Below are 13,770 nucleotides of genomic sequence, written 5' to 3' on the forward strand. Positions count from 1 at the left end.
CTCCTGCAGTCCTCGTGAGCCTAAGGCCTCAGGTTCCCAAGACTGTGACATGAACCGGGCTGTGAGGCGGCAAAACTAAACCTACACACCCGCGAAACTCCACATGCCTCTGCCCTCCTGACTTTGTCTCTCTGAGGCTGGATTCGCCTATTAATGACCATGTCCTGGGCCTTTATGCCCACTGTTCTTTTTTCCCTGCTCCTCTCGGAGGGGTCTTGGCCTCATTCTTGGTGAGCAGTCGTTAGCAGCCTCAGCCTCACATTCCCCTTAAGGGCAGGTTCCTCCCTGTCCGGGGAGGCATTGTAAACTCAGACGCCTGTCAGCTGTGAACCTGGCTCTTCCTGGAATCACTCACTTCCCTAGTCTTCAGTGTCCAGAAGTCTCACAAATTCTCATAGGCACTCATCCAGTGTCCCAGGGTGACAAAGGCCCTAAAATCCTCACTCACCTGGTGGAAGAACAGGGCCCTGCTGGTCACCCTCCATGACTTGCTTACATGGAGACAATTTCATGTTCGATAAAACGATTTTTCCTGGGCCGGGCACGATGGCTCACATCTGTAATCCCAGTACTTTGGGAGGCCAAGACGGGCAGATCACATGAGGTTGGGAGTTTGAGACCAGCCTGACCAACGTGGAAAAACCCCGTCTCTACTAAAAAAAAATATAAAATTAGCCAGGCGTGGTGGCACACGCCTGTAATCCCAGCTACCCGGGAGGCTGAAGCAGGAGGATCGCCTAAACCCAGGAGGCAGCAGTTGCGGTGGGCTGAGATCACGCCATTGTACTCCAGCCTGGGCAACAAGAGCAAAACTCTGTCTCAAAAAAATAATAATAATAATTTCCCATCAGAGATCCCCAGTCCTGTCTAGACAGATTACTGCTTTAAGAAGGTGGCTGTGACAGTTAGGTAGAGACTAAGTGATGGGTCAGCTTTAGAGCAGCAGGCAGAAGTGGCCCAGAGCTCCCTGTGGTTCTCATGTCTAGAGCACGACCTTAGTTGGACTTGACCTGTGGCAGGTTCACCCGAGTATGTTCTCTTTCTCAGGTACCCAGACTCATGGTATCGTGATATCACATCCAACAAGAAGTTCTTTTCCCTTGCTGCGACCTACAGAGGTGCCATTGTGGGAATGATAGTAGCTGAAATTAAAAACAGGACCAAAATACATAAAGAGGTACGTACGTGTGTGCGGGGATGACTTGGCAGTCACTGTCACTGGACGGCCCCAGGGGGCTTGCGATGGAATCATGCCGCCTACTCCACAGCCGCTGTCCAAGGAGCCTGTGGCCTGAGGAATCCAAGTGGCCAATGACACTTGTCCCCGGCTGGCGCTTTTCTGTGTATGTGTGTGATTTTGTGGCACATGGGCCTCCAGTCATGCCCAGCAGCAGGCTTGATAACCACTGTCGTTCTGAAGCAGGAATGAGCACAGATGATGCATTGAGAATCTGCAGTTATAACATGATATGAAAATATCCCTGATTTGTGTTGGCGGCGGTGTCATAGAAACCGCTAAGACTGCTTCAGCTTGTTGAAGGAAATGCTAGTTACAGTTAGAGGTCAGGGAAAGTACAGAGATAATTTTGTTTCCTCTAACTTCACAGAGCCCTTTAAGATCTAAGAACCCTTTGGCCATCCGTGGACCCGCCTCAGTCCCGCTCCAGGCTAGCAAACCCCACTCTGAATGTAAACAGTAAGGCCATGGCCACGTTGTTCCAAATGGTTGACTTTGGTCAAGATTCTGCATGATAATGTTGGTCATCCCAGCATCTGAGGTAATGTTTACCACCCAAGGATTTAGCCAAGGAGGGAAAAACCCACCAACAACTGCCAGATGCTTCAGTTTGTTTGGCTTGAGGTTATTTCTTTAAAAGTTAGAGAAGGGGCCAGGCGCGGTGGCTCACGTCTGTAATCCTAGCACTTTGGTAGACCGAGACAGGTGGATCACCTGAGGTCAGGAGTTCGAGACCAGCCTGGCCAACCTGGTGAAACCCTGTCTCTACTAAAAATACAAAAATTAGCTGGGTGTGGTGGCAGGCACCTGTAATCCCAGCTACTGGGGAGGCTGAGGCAGGGGAATCGCTTGAACCTAGGAGGCAGAGGTCGCAGTGAGCTGGGATCGCACCATTGCACTCCAGCCTGAGGGACAAGAGCAAGATTTCGTCTCAAAAAAAAAAAAAAAGAAGAAGAAAAGTTAGATAGGGGCTGTGCACAGTGGCTCACACCTATAACCCCAGCACTTTGGGAGGCCCAGGTGGGCAGATCACTTGAGGTCAGGAGTTTGAGACCAGCCTGGCCAACATGGTGAAACCTTGTCTCTACTAAAAGTAAAAATAAAAATAAATTAGCCAGGCATGATGGTGCACACCTTTAATCCCAGCTACTCAGGAGGCCGAGGCACAAGCATCACTTGAACCCAGGAGGCGGTGAAGGTTGCAGTGAGCCGAGATTGCACCATTGCACTCTAGCCTGGGTGACAGAGTGAGACTCTGTCTCTAAATAAGTAAATAAAAGTGCAAGAAGGTATGTCTCTCCCTTTAAGGACCCGAATCCACTGGCATCTACCCTGTTTTGCCTATGGTCATGCTCTGTCTGGCACAGCTTTTTTCTCCTGCATCACTTTTTCTGTCCTAGCTTCCTCCTGAGCTTTTTTCTTTGATTTTTAAGAGCTAAGATGTAGCAGAATGCAAATGTCAACATTCTTTTCTCTTACCCCCACCCTTTTTTTTAACTGAAACAGAGTCTTCCTGTCACCCAGGGTGGAGTGCAGTGGTGCGATCCTGATTGCGGCTCACTGCAACCTCCACCTCTCAAGTAGCTAAGATTTAGACGTGCGCCACCACACCCAGCTAATTTTTGTATTTTTAGTGGAGATGCGGTTTCACCGTGTTGGCCATGCTGGTCTGGAACCCCTGGCCTCAAGTGATCTGCCTGCCTCGGCCTCCCATAGTGCTAGGATTACAGGTGGGAGCCACCGTGCCCAGCCTGATCTCTCTTCTTGATGGGACACATGGTCCCCACCTTCCCTCCATGACTCATTCCCCTGAACCCCCTCCGCATCCCGGTGGCTTTCCTGAGTGCCCCCTGGTGACTGTGCGCCTGCCCCCAGGTGGCGGCTGGGTCTCTTCCTCCTCTTGAATGTGTTTGTGTTACCTCAAGGCTGACATGGGGACCCTTTGGCTCGTGTTCCTGGCTCTCAGTAGAGGGCCCTCTGGCCTGCACGCTGGCACTCATTCGGCTCGCCCCTTCCTCTCAGACTTAGTGAGTTCAAGGTCAGGGCAAAGTAGACCCTGTTAGGAGATGTCAGCTGGGGAACAGACACCCTTCCTGCAGGCCTGGAGTAACGAGAGTGATAAGAACGCCTTCCTCCCCGGACTGACATGTCCGGGTGAACTGTGTCTTGAAGGGGGCTGGAAGAGCAGGGAGCCCGGACAGGCTGACCCCAGCCCAGCACGTGGGAGCAGAAAGGCCTTCTTGTTCTTTACAAGTTGGAAGATGTTAAGAGCCTCATGCTGATCGGATTCATGACTCCCACCCGGAATTCCATCTCTAGAACCGAGATGGTGGGTGGCTTTACGCGGGTGTGGCGGCGTCCTCTCCCTGTGGGGGCAGCAGAGGGGGTTGGACGGCTGCCCGAGTTTCCCTCCTCCAAGACCACCTGGGGCAGCGTGCGATTCTCTAACGGAACCTCTAAAACTGCATTTGTCCGCTGTCCTGCATCCAGGCGTACCAGGTGACACGTGTGCATTCCCACGAGGCCCGTGCGGTGCTGTGTAGTTGCTCCCTTCATGCCATAACTTTACCTCGTGCTGGCATCAGAGCCTCATTCCCGTCCTTGGCTAGGCCTCCCACACACCTCCAAGAGAAGCTTCTTGTGTGTGTTCTTACTTCAGCCATTTTTCACCAGAAGGGCATAAACGCTCTCATTTCCGTGGGGAATGGGGGCCCCTCTCCACTCTCTCTTGATTCTGCCCCTCCAGTCGGTGTCCCTCTGGCTGTCGTGGTGGGGAGTCAGTGCAGAGCCCGCCGGGGCCGGACTGTGCAGTGAGCCGTGTGCCAGGAGCGTGAGCCTGACTTTCTCTCTGACTCTTCCTCTAGGATGGAGATATTCTAGCATCCAACTTCTCTGTTGACACACAAGTCGCCTACATCCTGAGTCTGGGCGTCGTAAAAGAGTTCAGGAAGCACGGCATAGGTAAGGGCAGCCGGGCCTGTGGCTTGGCGCCCATCCCACCCCCTTGTCCCACCCCACCCCCATCCCATCCGCACCCAGTCTCTTCCCTGACCCCAACAACTCTCGCTCATGAACATCCCTCAGTCTCATCTTCCATCCCCATCCCCATGTGGCCAGACCTTCATCATCCGTCCCCTGCCAGCACAGCCACCACTTCCAGCCATCCTCTTTCCACATGCCTCCGGGCCTTTCTGCCACAGCCTTGCTCAGCCCCTAGGATGGAGCTGAGGAAACGGGCACCTCTCACTCCCGCTGCCGCCACACGTACAACTCATGTGTATTCACTGCTCATGATTCAGAGTAGAAAGTGGGAACACGCACGAGGAAGCACCACTCACTGTTTCTCCGATGTCCCATCCCGCTGGGCCACATGGCCAGTGAGCGGCAGTCCTAATTAATTTTAAATCCAGGCCCATCTAGTCTGTGTTTCCCTGGGCTAGCATTTACCCTGTTTGTTGTCTGAAAGGGAGTCTCCTTGCGGGCCCAGCCCCTGGGAGGGCGCTACCAGGCCACCTCTGCAGTCCCTCCCAGCGGTCTGTCGCTACCAGGCTCCCTCTGGCCATGAGATTTTAGGGACTTTGACAGTGGTGGTGAAGGAAGGCTGGTCTCTGATACGGTGGACTGAGACATCTCTGAGAGACTCGCGCAAAGCCCCCGTCCTAGTCCAGTCATCCTTCCTAACTGCTCTGCCCGCATAACCTTTACCCCTTCTCCCCAAGGTTCCCTCTTACTTGAAAGTTTAAAGGATCACATATCAACCACCGCCCAGGACCACTGCAAAGCCATTTACCTTCATGTCCTCACCACCAACAACACAGCAATCAACTTCTACGAACACAGAGACTTCAAGCAGCATCACTATCTCCCCTATTACTACTCCATCCGGGGGGTCCTCAAAGACGGCTTCACCTATGTCCTCTACATCAATGGCGGCCACCCTCCCTGGACCATTTTATATCCTTCACTTCTGGGGAGAGGGACTGTGGCTTCCTGTCCGTAGGGTGGCAGAGCTAGTGAGGAAGTTGGAACGGTGGTCCCCCTCACATGACGTTCAGGTGGCCGAGCTCATGGACGCTTCTCTCCCTGACCTGATCGTGTTGTGGGTAAATCTGATGCACATTTGGGTAAATTCAGCTGCACATATTACCATGTTGCCCAGGCTGGTCTCCAACTCCTGAGCTCAAATGATCCGCCTGCCTCAGCCTCCCAAAGTGCTGGGATTATAGGCATGAGCCCCCGCACCCAGCTGGAGAGCCTCCTGCTCTGTTTGCACTGGGGATCAGCAGTGCGCAAAACAGACGGGATCCCCTGCCCTCTCGGAACCTGTGCTAGCAGAGGGGAAACAAGTGCGGTGAGAAGAGATTTTTGCTTTTTTTGAACACCTGGGTTCAAACCTTCCTTATGGGATGCTTAACCCAAAGGTGTGCCCTTCCCCGCTTCCTTCTCCGTAACTCTCACTGGCCCCTGACAGGTCGGAGGGAAGCCAGGAAACTTTTTAATAGTCACCGAATGTGGCCCAAAACATGCTGTGCCTGTGTGTGTGTTTTCAAATTCAGGAGTTTAGTATTTATTCATTACATAGAATAATAAGCAGAAAAGAGAGGGGTGACCCCATACTCCACAGGCCTTCTAGCTTATGTGGAGACGGGTCCCTGCAGACATCTAGGGGTCAGCACTGTTGACCCCCTCCTTGTCGTAAGGACAGGGCTCTGTCCCTCCTGCTGCCCCAAGGGTTGAGGATCTAGGGAGAACCAGAAGCACCTGCTCTTCTGCCAGGCCCCTTCCCCACCCGCTCTACATCCCTGGGTGTAGGGGTGTCCTCATGCCCGTGGCCTCACTCAGGAGGCCCCTCTGTCCCCAGACCCCACCCTTTTGTTATTTTGCACAGCAGAGGCCACTTCGTCTCATGGGCCTTTCCAGCTCTGCAGAGGCTTAGCGGGCTCTCTGCCTCCCGAGCTTGGCTTACCGTCTGCACACAGTCCCGCAGGCCACTGTGCCGGCCCCTGATGACTGTGCCCTGGTGAGCATGGTCAGGGCAAGTCGGAATCTTCCTTAACAGAGCCCCACGGACTACATCCAGCACCTGGGCTCTGCACTAGCCAGCCTGAGCCCCTGCTCCATCCCGCACAGAGTCTACCGCCAGGCCCATAGCCTGCTCTGCAGCTTCCTGCCATGGTCGGGCATCTCTTCCAAGAGTGGCATCGAGTACAGCCGGACCATGTGATGTCGGCTGGGCAGCCGCCGCCAAGCCCCACCCTTTGGCCCCCCACAGAGCCCGCCTTTCTGTCCATCTGACCCCTGCTATCTTCTGCAAGGAGCTACCAGCCATCTACTGGGCTCATCGGCCTGCCCCAGCTGCAGGCCCGGTGCTACACGGGCTCGGGAACAGAACATCGTGAGCACGCGCAGAGCGTGCCCATCTGTGGCAGGTATGCCACAGCAGACAGGAGGGTATGGGAGCTTGGTGCCTCCAGCCACAAAAGCAGAAGGCCCTGCATGGGCACAGAGAACGGCAGAGCTGGAAGGGGCCGTGGGGACTGCAGAGTCTACCACCTTGTGCACCAGCACAGCCCAGAGGTTTGGTGACTTGTGCCAAGCTCACATAGCAGGCTCCACGGCCACTGGGCTGTAACTGACTTTGGATCCATCAGTGCCTTTATTTGTGTGGGGACGGAGAGGGGCCTGGTGGCTGCAGGGAGACACCATGGCCTGGAGAAGGGCTCATGCTCCTGGAGCACCCAGGCCCAGCTGTGTGGCCCATAGGCGGGGTGTGGGATGGGCAGAGCGTCTCCGCCGGGCCTTCACCCTGCCCTGCTCTTCTCTTCCCCACAGGCTCTTCAGCTCCCCTTTCTGCTTCTGGAAACCTCTGCCCCTGCTGCCGCCCTGGCCCTGCCTACCTGCGCACGCGCCGTCCCCAGGGCTGACCCAGTGTGGCTGCATTCGCTGGGAGGGGGCTGCCCTCACTGGGCCTCTCCCACTCTGCTGCCTGTTCCTGCAGCTCCTTCCTGCAAAGCCGGAGGGGACTTTCTGCTGCAAGGGAGGAACACAAGTATTATGGACACACTTGACCGTAAAGGCACAGGAGCCTCGGAACAAGGGGGCGCAATAAAGGGAATGCCCTATCCCCCTCCAGAGCCAGCCCAAAGAAGCCTGGGGCGTCCTCCATGAGGGGGCGATGAGGGGTGGGCAGCCTAGGGGAGGCTTTCCTCGCAAGCACAGAGCTCTGAGGCTCAGCCCCCTGGCACAGGCGGTCACACGCCTAGACGGTTCCTGCTCCTTGGCACCTTCCGTGCAGTTCCTAGTGCCCTGGGAGGTCACACTGCCCATCGGACCATGGCATGCTCTGTTCAGCTGACCTGCTGAGGACAGGCGCCGCCGAGACTCCTTGGGTCCTCCCCGCCCGCCCTCATGCTGCCATGAGCTGCTGCTCCGAGGCCTGGCCACATGCAGACAGGAGGAAGCTGAGCTCGACATTGGGCCTCAAGGCTGCCATGTGTCTCGTAGGGCCTGGCCTTGTGGGCAGGGGGCAGTCCTGTGCCTTGTGGGCCCTCAGCCTGTGAGGGTGGAGAGGCTGTCAGTGCCGTGGGTGCATCACACACTTCTAGCATCCTCTCCACCCTGCATCCCCCAAATGCTGCTTGCTGCCTGCCCTACACTCCGATGCAGGGGTGGGGTGGGGGACAGGGGGAGGGTCCTAGCAGTGCCACCCTGCCCCAGCCTGAGGAGGAGGGAGGGGGAGGAACAACCCTGGGCAAACGGGGCCTCGGGGACTTGTGTCCTTCCTCCTCCAGAGCTGCCCAGCCGGGGGCTTTCAGGGTGCTGGGGCAGCCCCAGGTCCCCTCTTGACCTCAGCTGGGGCCAGGGGCCCTCAAAATGAAGGCAGGCCCCAGGTAGGAGCAGCATCCCCCTCCCTGACAATGCTGGCCAGAGGGCCGTGCCATGCTGACTGCCTGAACCTCTGCTGACCTGATGGTGCTGGCGGGAGGGCCGCGCCATGCTGACTGCCTGAACCTCTGCTGAGGCTGCCTGCCTGCCAGGCCCAGCTCAGCACCCTCTCCACTGCAAATCAGCGGTGATCATGTGATTTCTATTTCTGCCCCACAGGGTAAGGGATGAGTCTTCTGGAAGCCTCTGCCATGGACATTTGTCCTCGGGCTCAGAGGCCTTACCCTGCCCCACGCCTGCCCCTAATCACTGCAGTGTCCAGCCCAGTGTTGAACAGATTGTAGCGTTCTGTCTCATTATGAGCAAATACATAGACTTTCACTGGAGTTGGTCACAACCTGTTTCCCGTACCCACGTAGCTGCACCTCGGGCCTCGCCCCGTAGCTGAAGTTGGCCTGGAGCTGCTTGTCACTGGCAAGGCCCCAGGATAGCTTCCAGATAAACAGGCTGATGGTTTTGTGATGGTTTTGTGTGATTAACTCTGCCAAAGAATGAGAACCTTTGGCCGGGCACGGTGGCTCTCACCTGTAATTCCAGTACTTTGAGAGGCCGAAGCGAGTGGATCATGACGTCAGGAGATCAAGACCAGCCTGACCAACACGGTGAAACCTTGTCTCTGCTAAAATGAAAATTAGCCGGACGTGGTGGTGTGCACCTGTAGCCCCAGCTACTCGGGAGCCTGAGGCAGGAGAATCGCTTGAACCCAGGAGGCGGAGGCTGCATTGAGCCGAGATGGTGCCACTGCACTCCAGCCTGGTGGCAGAGCAAGACTCCTGAAAAAGAATTCAAACCTGGGTAAGAGGTTCTAAAGTGCGGTGGCTCACGCCTGTAATCCCAGGACTTTAGGAGGCCAAGGCAGGCGGATCACAAGGTCAGGAGATCGAGACCATCCTGGCTAACATGGTGAAGCCCTGTCTCTACTAAAATTACAAAAAATTAGCCAGGCGTGGCAGTGGGTGCCTGTAGTTCCAGCTACTTGGGAGGCTGAGGCAGGAGGATGGCGTGAACCCGGAAGGCAGAGCTTACGGTGAGCCGAGATTGCGCCACTGCACTCCAGCCTGGGCGACAGAGTGAGACTCTTGTCTCAAAAAAAAAAAGTTGAGAAGCACACTGGGTCGTTTTTTCACTGGAAGGCCCCCATCTCCCTGGCTGTAGGCCTTGAGCTGGGGCCCAGTCCAGACAGGCGGCTCCAAGGGTGATTGGGTGCACCCCGCTGTGGAGCCTGAGGTGGGTGCCTGCCCAGCACAGACCTGTGCTTCCATCAGCCTCTCCTGGAAACTTCTGGCCACCCTCAGGGGATGTTGCTATTCCTGTTAGAGATAAGGAGAGCTGGCTTGGGGTCTGGGAGTTGCCCAGGGGCCACGCAGTTTGTGAGTGTTGGGCCCAGGCCTGGACCACTCTGAAGCCTGCGTGGCTGCTCTGTTACACCGTTCCTGTGCTGTTGACCTCAGCCAGTGGCCGGGAGACATGCAACTTGCTGAGGGTCCTCCCAGGAGAGGGTCTGAGGCATCTGCAAGATGGAGTGGGGGTGGACGCTGGTGCCCTGGGAGGCCAGGCAGCTGGGCATGGCGGACACATGTCCAAAGCCACGGAGTGAGTGAAACCAGATTAACCCGCTGAGCTTGCCCACGGGAGCGTCTGCTGGGGAAGCACAGTCTCGGTTACTCCAGCAAGGACAGTTTCACCTTTGCTGATGAGTCACCTTGCGGTTTAAGAGGGTAACTCTTGGGGGCCTTTGGTCAATTGTGTGACCAATTAGTAACTTGCCCAGGTGAGGGGGCTGTGGATCCTTAGGCCCTGCTTCAGTGAGGCCAGGCAGGACTGTCGCTGCTCCAGGCCTCTCACCATAGCCCCACCAGACCGCAGAGCTGGGACGCAAATGCTCCTACTCCACTGGGGGGCAGAAAGGGAGTGTGGGATGCAGGGAGAGATGGGACACTCACACGGGATACACCCAGACATAGCACGGAGGCCAGCCCTGAACAGAGCCAGCTCTGCCCCAGGCCTGCTCAGGTGGAGCCCGAAGCAGCCCTGGGTCTCCCCGGTCCCTGCACACACCACCCAAGGATCTCCAACAGGGTAGGGGTCCTTCGTACTTCCAGGACGGAGACAGACTCCTGGTCCTTCAGTCCCAGCCCACCGGTGTTCAGGGACTCACGGGGTGAGGGGCGTGCCCAGGGATGGTCAGTGTGTGTTTTCCTGAGCGTCTGCTTGCTCAGGCCAGGTGCTGCTTTCTCCACATGGACTCCCGCCGCAGCACACCATGACTGGGTTTTTTGCCTCTCAGCCTGTTGGAGTGCTTCTCAAAAAGGCTTTGGGAGGTTTTGCGGGAGGAACTGTCTAGAGGCCAATTTAGAGCCAGTTTTCTTTGGGGCCAGCATGTGGCTGCTGCAGCAGATGTCTTTCTCAGCGGTAAAATCCTGGCTACTGCTGTCTGTGGCTGAGTAACAGACTGTCTTTTTTTTTTTTAGACGGAGTCTTGCTCTGTCGCCCAGGCTGGAGTGCAGTGGTGCGATCTCGGCTCACTGCAAGCTCTGCCTCCCGGGTTCACGCCATTCTCCTGCCTCAGCCTCCCGAGTAGCTGGGACTACAGGTGCCCACCACCTCGCCCGGCTAATTTCTTTTTGTATTTTTAGTAGAGACGGGGTTTCACCGTGTTAGCCAGGATGGTCTTGATTTCCTGACCTCGTGATCCAACCACCTTGGCCTCCCAAAGTGCTGGGATTACAGGCGTGAGCCACCACACCCGCCCGAATAACAGACTATATTAAAGTTTCACAGCCTAAGCAGGGACCATTCTGTTTGCTTCCAATTCTAGCTGGGACAGGAGTCAGCAGGGACTCCGTGTGGCATTAGCTAGACAAGCTGGCGGGGCTGGAGGACCTGCGTGAAAGATGGCCCTACCCACAGGGCTGCCCTCAGTGAGCTCAGCAGTGGCCGTGGGCTTGGCTCCTTCCTTCCATGGCTTCCTCGGGCTAGGCTGGTTTTGCACCATACCACAGTCCCAGGGTAGACTCTTTATGGGGCCACTGAGCTCCTGGGAAGCTGCCAGGCTTCCTTACTGCCCAGAAGTGACACCCTGCCACTTTGCCACATTCTACTGGTAAAGCAAGATCTGGAGCCTGTCCCAATTCAGGGGGAGGGGGCTACACAGGGGCCAGAACACCAAGACACATGGCTCATCGGGGTAGCAGTGGGGCCACTGACCACAGCCTGGGACCGCCCCCCACACACAAAATCTGGAGCCTGGGGAAAACGGTGCTTCTCTCTGAGCCTCCACTCTGTTCAGAAGTGAGTGGAGTCCAGGTGCGGTGGCTGAGGCCTGTAATCCCAGTACTTTGGGAGGCCAAGACAGGAGGGTCTCTTAAGCTTAGGAGTTCAATACCAGCCTGGGCAACATAGTGAGACCCTCATCTCTTAAAAAAGATAGAAAATTAGCTGGGCATGGTGTCCCACACCTGTGGTCCCAGCTACTCAGGAGGCTGAGATGGGAGGGTCACTTGGCGCAGGAGCTTAAGGCTGCAGTGAGCTATGATTGTTAAACATAGAGCCCAGTGTGGAGCCTCACCTGTAATCCCAGCACTTTAGGAGGTGGAGGCGGGAGCATCACTTGAGGCTGGGAGTTGAAGACCAGCCTGGGCAACATAGTGAGACCCTTTCTCTACCAAAAAAGTTTTTAATTAGCTGGACATGGTGGCAAGTGCCTTTGGTTCCCGCTACTCAGGAGGCCGAGGTAGGAAGATCACGTGAGCCCCGGAGTTCAAGGCTGCAGTGAGCTAAGATCATGCTACTGCACTCCAGCCTGGGAGAAAGACCCTGTCTCCAAAAAAAAAAAAAAGGGAAAAAAAGAGTGGATTAGGCCCCTAATGGTCTCCAGATTCCAAGGACTTTGTATTGCTGGCCTCTGGACGGCCTCAGTTCTGCCCAGCATCCACAGCTGGTGGCTGGGGCAGGTGTCACTTGGTGTTCCCTCAGCAGCCTCCCTAATGTCCATCTTTAAGTGGTCTCTTGGGTCCACCTGGCCTCTGCGTCTCTGGGGAGTGAGTGTTGTGGGAGAGAGAGAAGGCAGCTGCCCTTCCACCACCCCAAGTGACTTATCAGTGGGCCTCAGGCCAGCTGCACCCCACCCACACCTGCCCCATCACAGCTGCTCTTGGGTGCAGCATCTAAACACCTGCTCTCTCAGAGCTCCCCCTCCTGGGGACTCTACAGCCCTGGGCGTCCCCCACCCCAGGCCATGCCTGCATACTTAGAACAACCCAAAAACCACCCAAGGACTGAAGTCTCCAGGATCTGCTGTCCCAGCGACAGAAGAACTGTCCAGGGTGGGCCCAGGGTACCGGGGAATGGAAGGAGCCTGTCAGTCCTGGGCACATCACATGTGACCTGGCAGGAGCCCAGAGCATGCGACCTGGCAGGAGCCCAGTGGCACTCGGCCCTAGCCTGACCCAGGCTGCAGTCACCAGACAGGAAGGTCACTGAGGCAAGCCCAGGTGCTCCCATCTTCTCCCCATAGGATGGAGGCCTGGTGGAACAGAGCAAGTGTATTAGTCCGTTTGGACACTGATACCTGAGACGGGGTAATTTATAAACAAAAAAGGTTTAATTGACTCTGTTCCACGTGGCTGGGAGGCCTCAGGAAATTTATAGTCACAGCGGAAGGCAAAGGGGAAGCAGGCACCTTCTTCACAAGGTGGCAGGACAGAGAGGCGGTGGTGGGGGGGAAGGGTGGAATTGTCAAACACATTTTATTGTTTGCTTATTTTTTATTTGAGATAGAGTCTTTCTCTGTCGCCCAGGCTGGAATGCAGTGGCACGATCTTGGCTCACTGCAAGCTCCACCTCCCGGGTTCACTCCATTCTCCTGCTTCAGCCTCCTGAGTAGCTGGGACTACAGGCGCCCACCACCACGCCTGGCTAATTTTTTATATTTTTGGTAGAGATAGGGTTTCACCGTGTTAGCCAGGATGGTCTCAATCTCCTGATCTCGTGATCCGCCCGCCTCGGCCTCCCAAAGTGCTGGGTTTACAGGTGTGAGCCACTGCGCCTGGCTCACTGCCAAACACTTTTATAGCATCAGATCTTGTGATAACTCACTATCATGAGAGCAGCATGGCAGAACCCCCCACCCCACCCCATGATCCAGTCACCTCCCATGAGGTCCCTCCCTCAACACGTGGGGATTACAATTCGAGATGAAATTTGGGTGGGGACACAGCCTAACCGTATCAGCAGGCTTCTCACTCACGGTAACAGTGCTCCCCAGGGACACCGGACAATGTCTGGAGACACTTGCTGTCACAGCTTAGAGGAGGGTGCTACAGGTACCAAGTGGGTGGTGGCCAGAGGTACTGCTTAGCATCCTGCATGCACAGGACGGCCTCCATCCCAAAGAATGATCCAATCCCAAACATCAACAGAGTCGAGTGGAGACACCCCGGCACAGAGGAAGCCCACGCCTGGGTGTCCAGAGTCTGGCCCAGCTGGGAGGAGAAGGGCTGTGCTCATCCTGCCCAGAGGGACGTGGTAGCTGAGGTCCCACAGAGCAGTGACCTCACCTGGTAGGGGGCAGGTAGGGCCCAGGTCCA

General features: G+C 56.1%; 1 protein-coding gene and 1 pseudogene across 2 annotated transcripts in view; both read left to right on the forward strand.

The window, feature by feature from the left end:
* Window positions 1-8,508, forward strand: part of NAA60 (N-alpha-acetyltransferase 60, NatF catalytic subunit) — a 28,741-nt gene extending 20,233 nt beyond the window's left edge. The window contains exons 3-6 of the mRNA XM_023225745.1: window positions 1,048-1,177; window positions 4,102-4,198; window positions 4,957-5,191; window positions 6,305-8,508. Coding sequence (XP_023081513.1) covers window positions 1,048-1,177; window positions 4,102-4,198; window positions 4,957-5,191; window positions 6,305-6,461 — 619 coding nt within the window. The 3' untranslated portion in view covers window positions 6,462-8,508. The remainder of the gene's footprint in view (window positions 1-1,047; window positions 1,178-4,101; window positions 4,199-4,956; window positions 5,192-6,304) is intronic.
* LOC111551687 lies at window positions 6,533-8,508 on the forward strand (annotated as a pseudogene). Its single transcript, XR_002734435.2, has 2 exons — window positions 6,533-6,666; window positions 7,070-8,508. The product of XR_002734435.2 is annotated as an uncharacterized LOC111551687 (transcript).
* Window positions 8,509-13,770: the final 5,262 nt, after the last annotated feature.

Source organism: Piliocolobus tephrosceles, chromosome 17 (genome assembly GCF_002776525.5).
Source record: "Piliocolobus tephrosceles isolate RC106 chromosome 17, ASM277652v3, whole genome shotgun sequence".
Lineage (NCBI taxonomy): Eukaryota > Metazoa > Chordata > Mammalia > Primates > Cercopithecidae > Piliocolobus > Piliocolobus tephrosceles.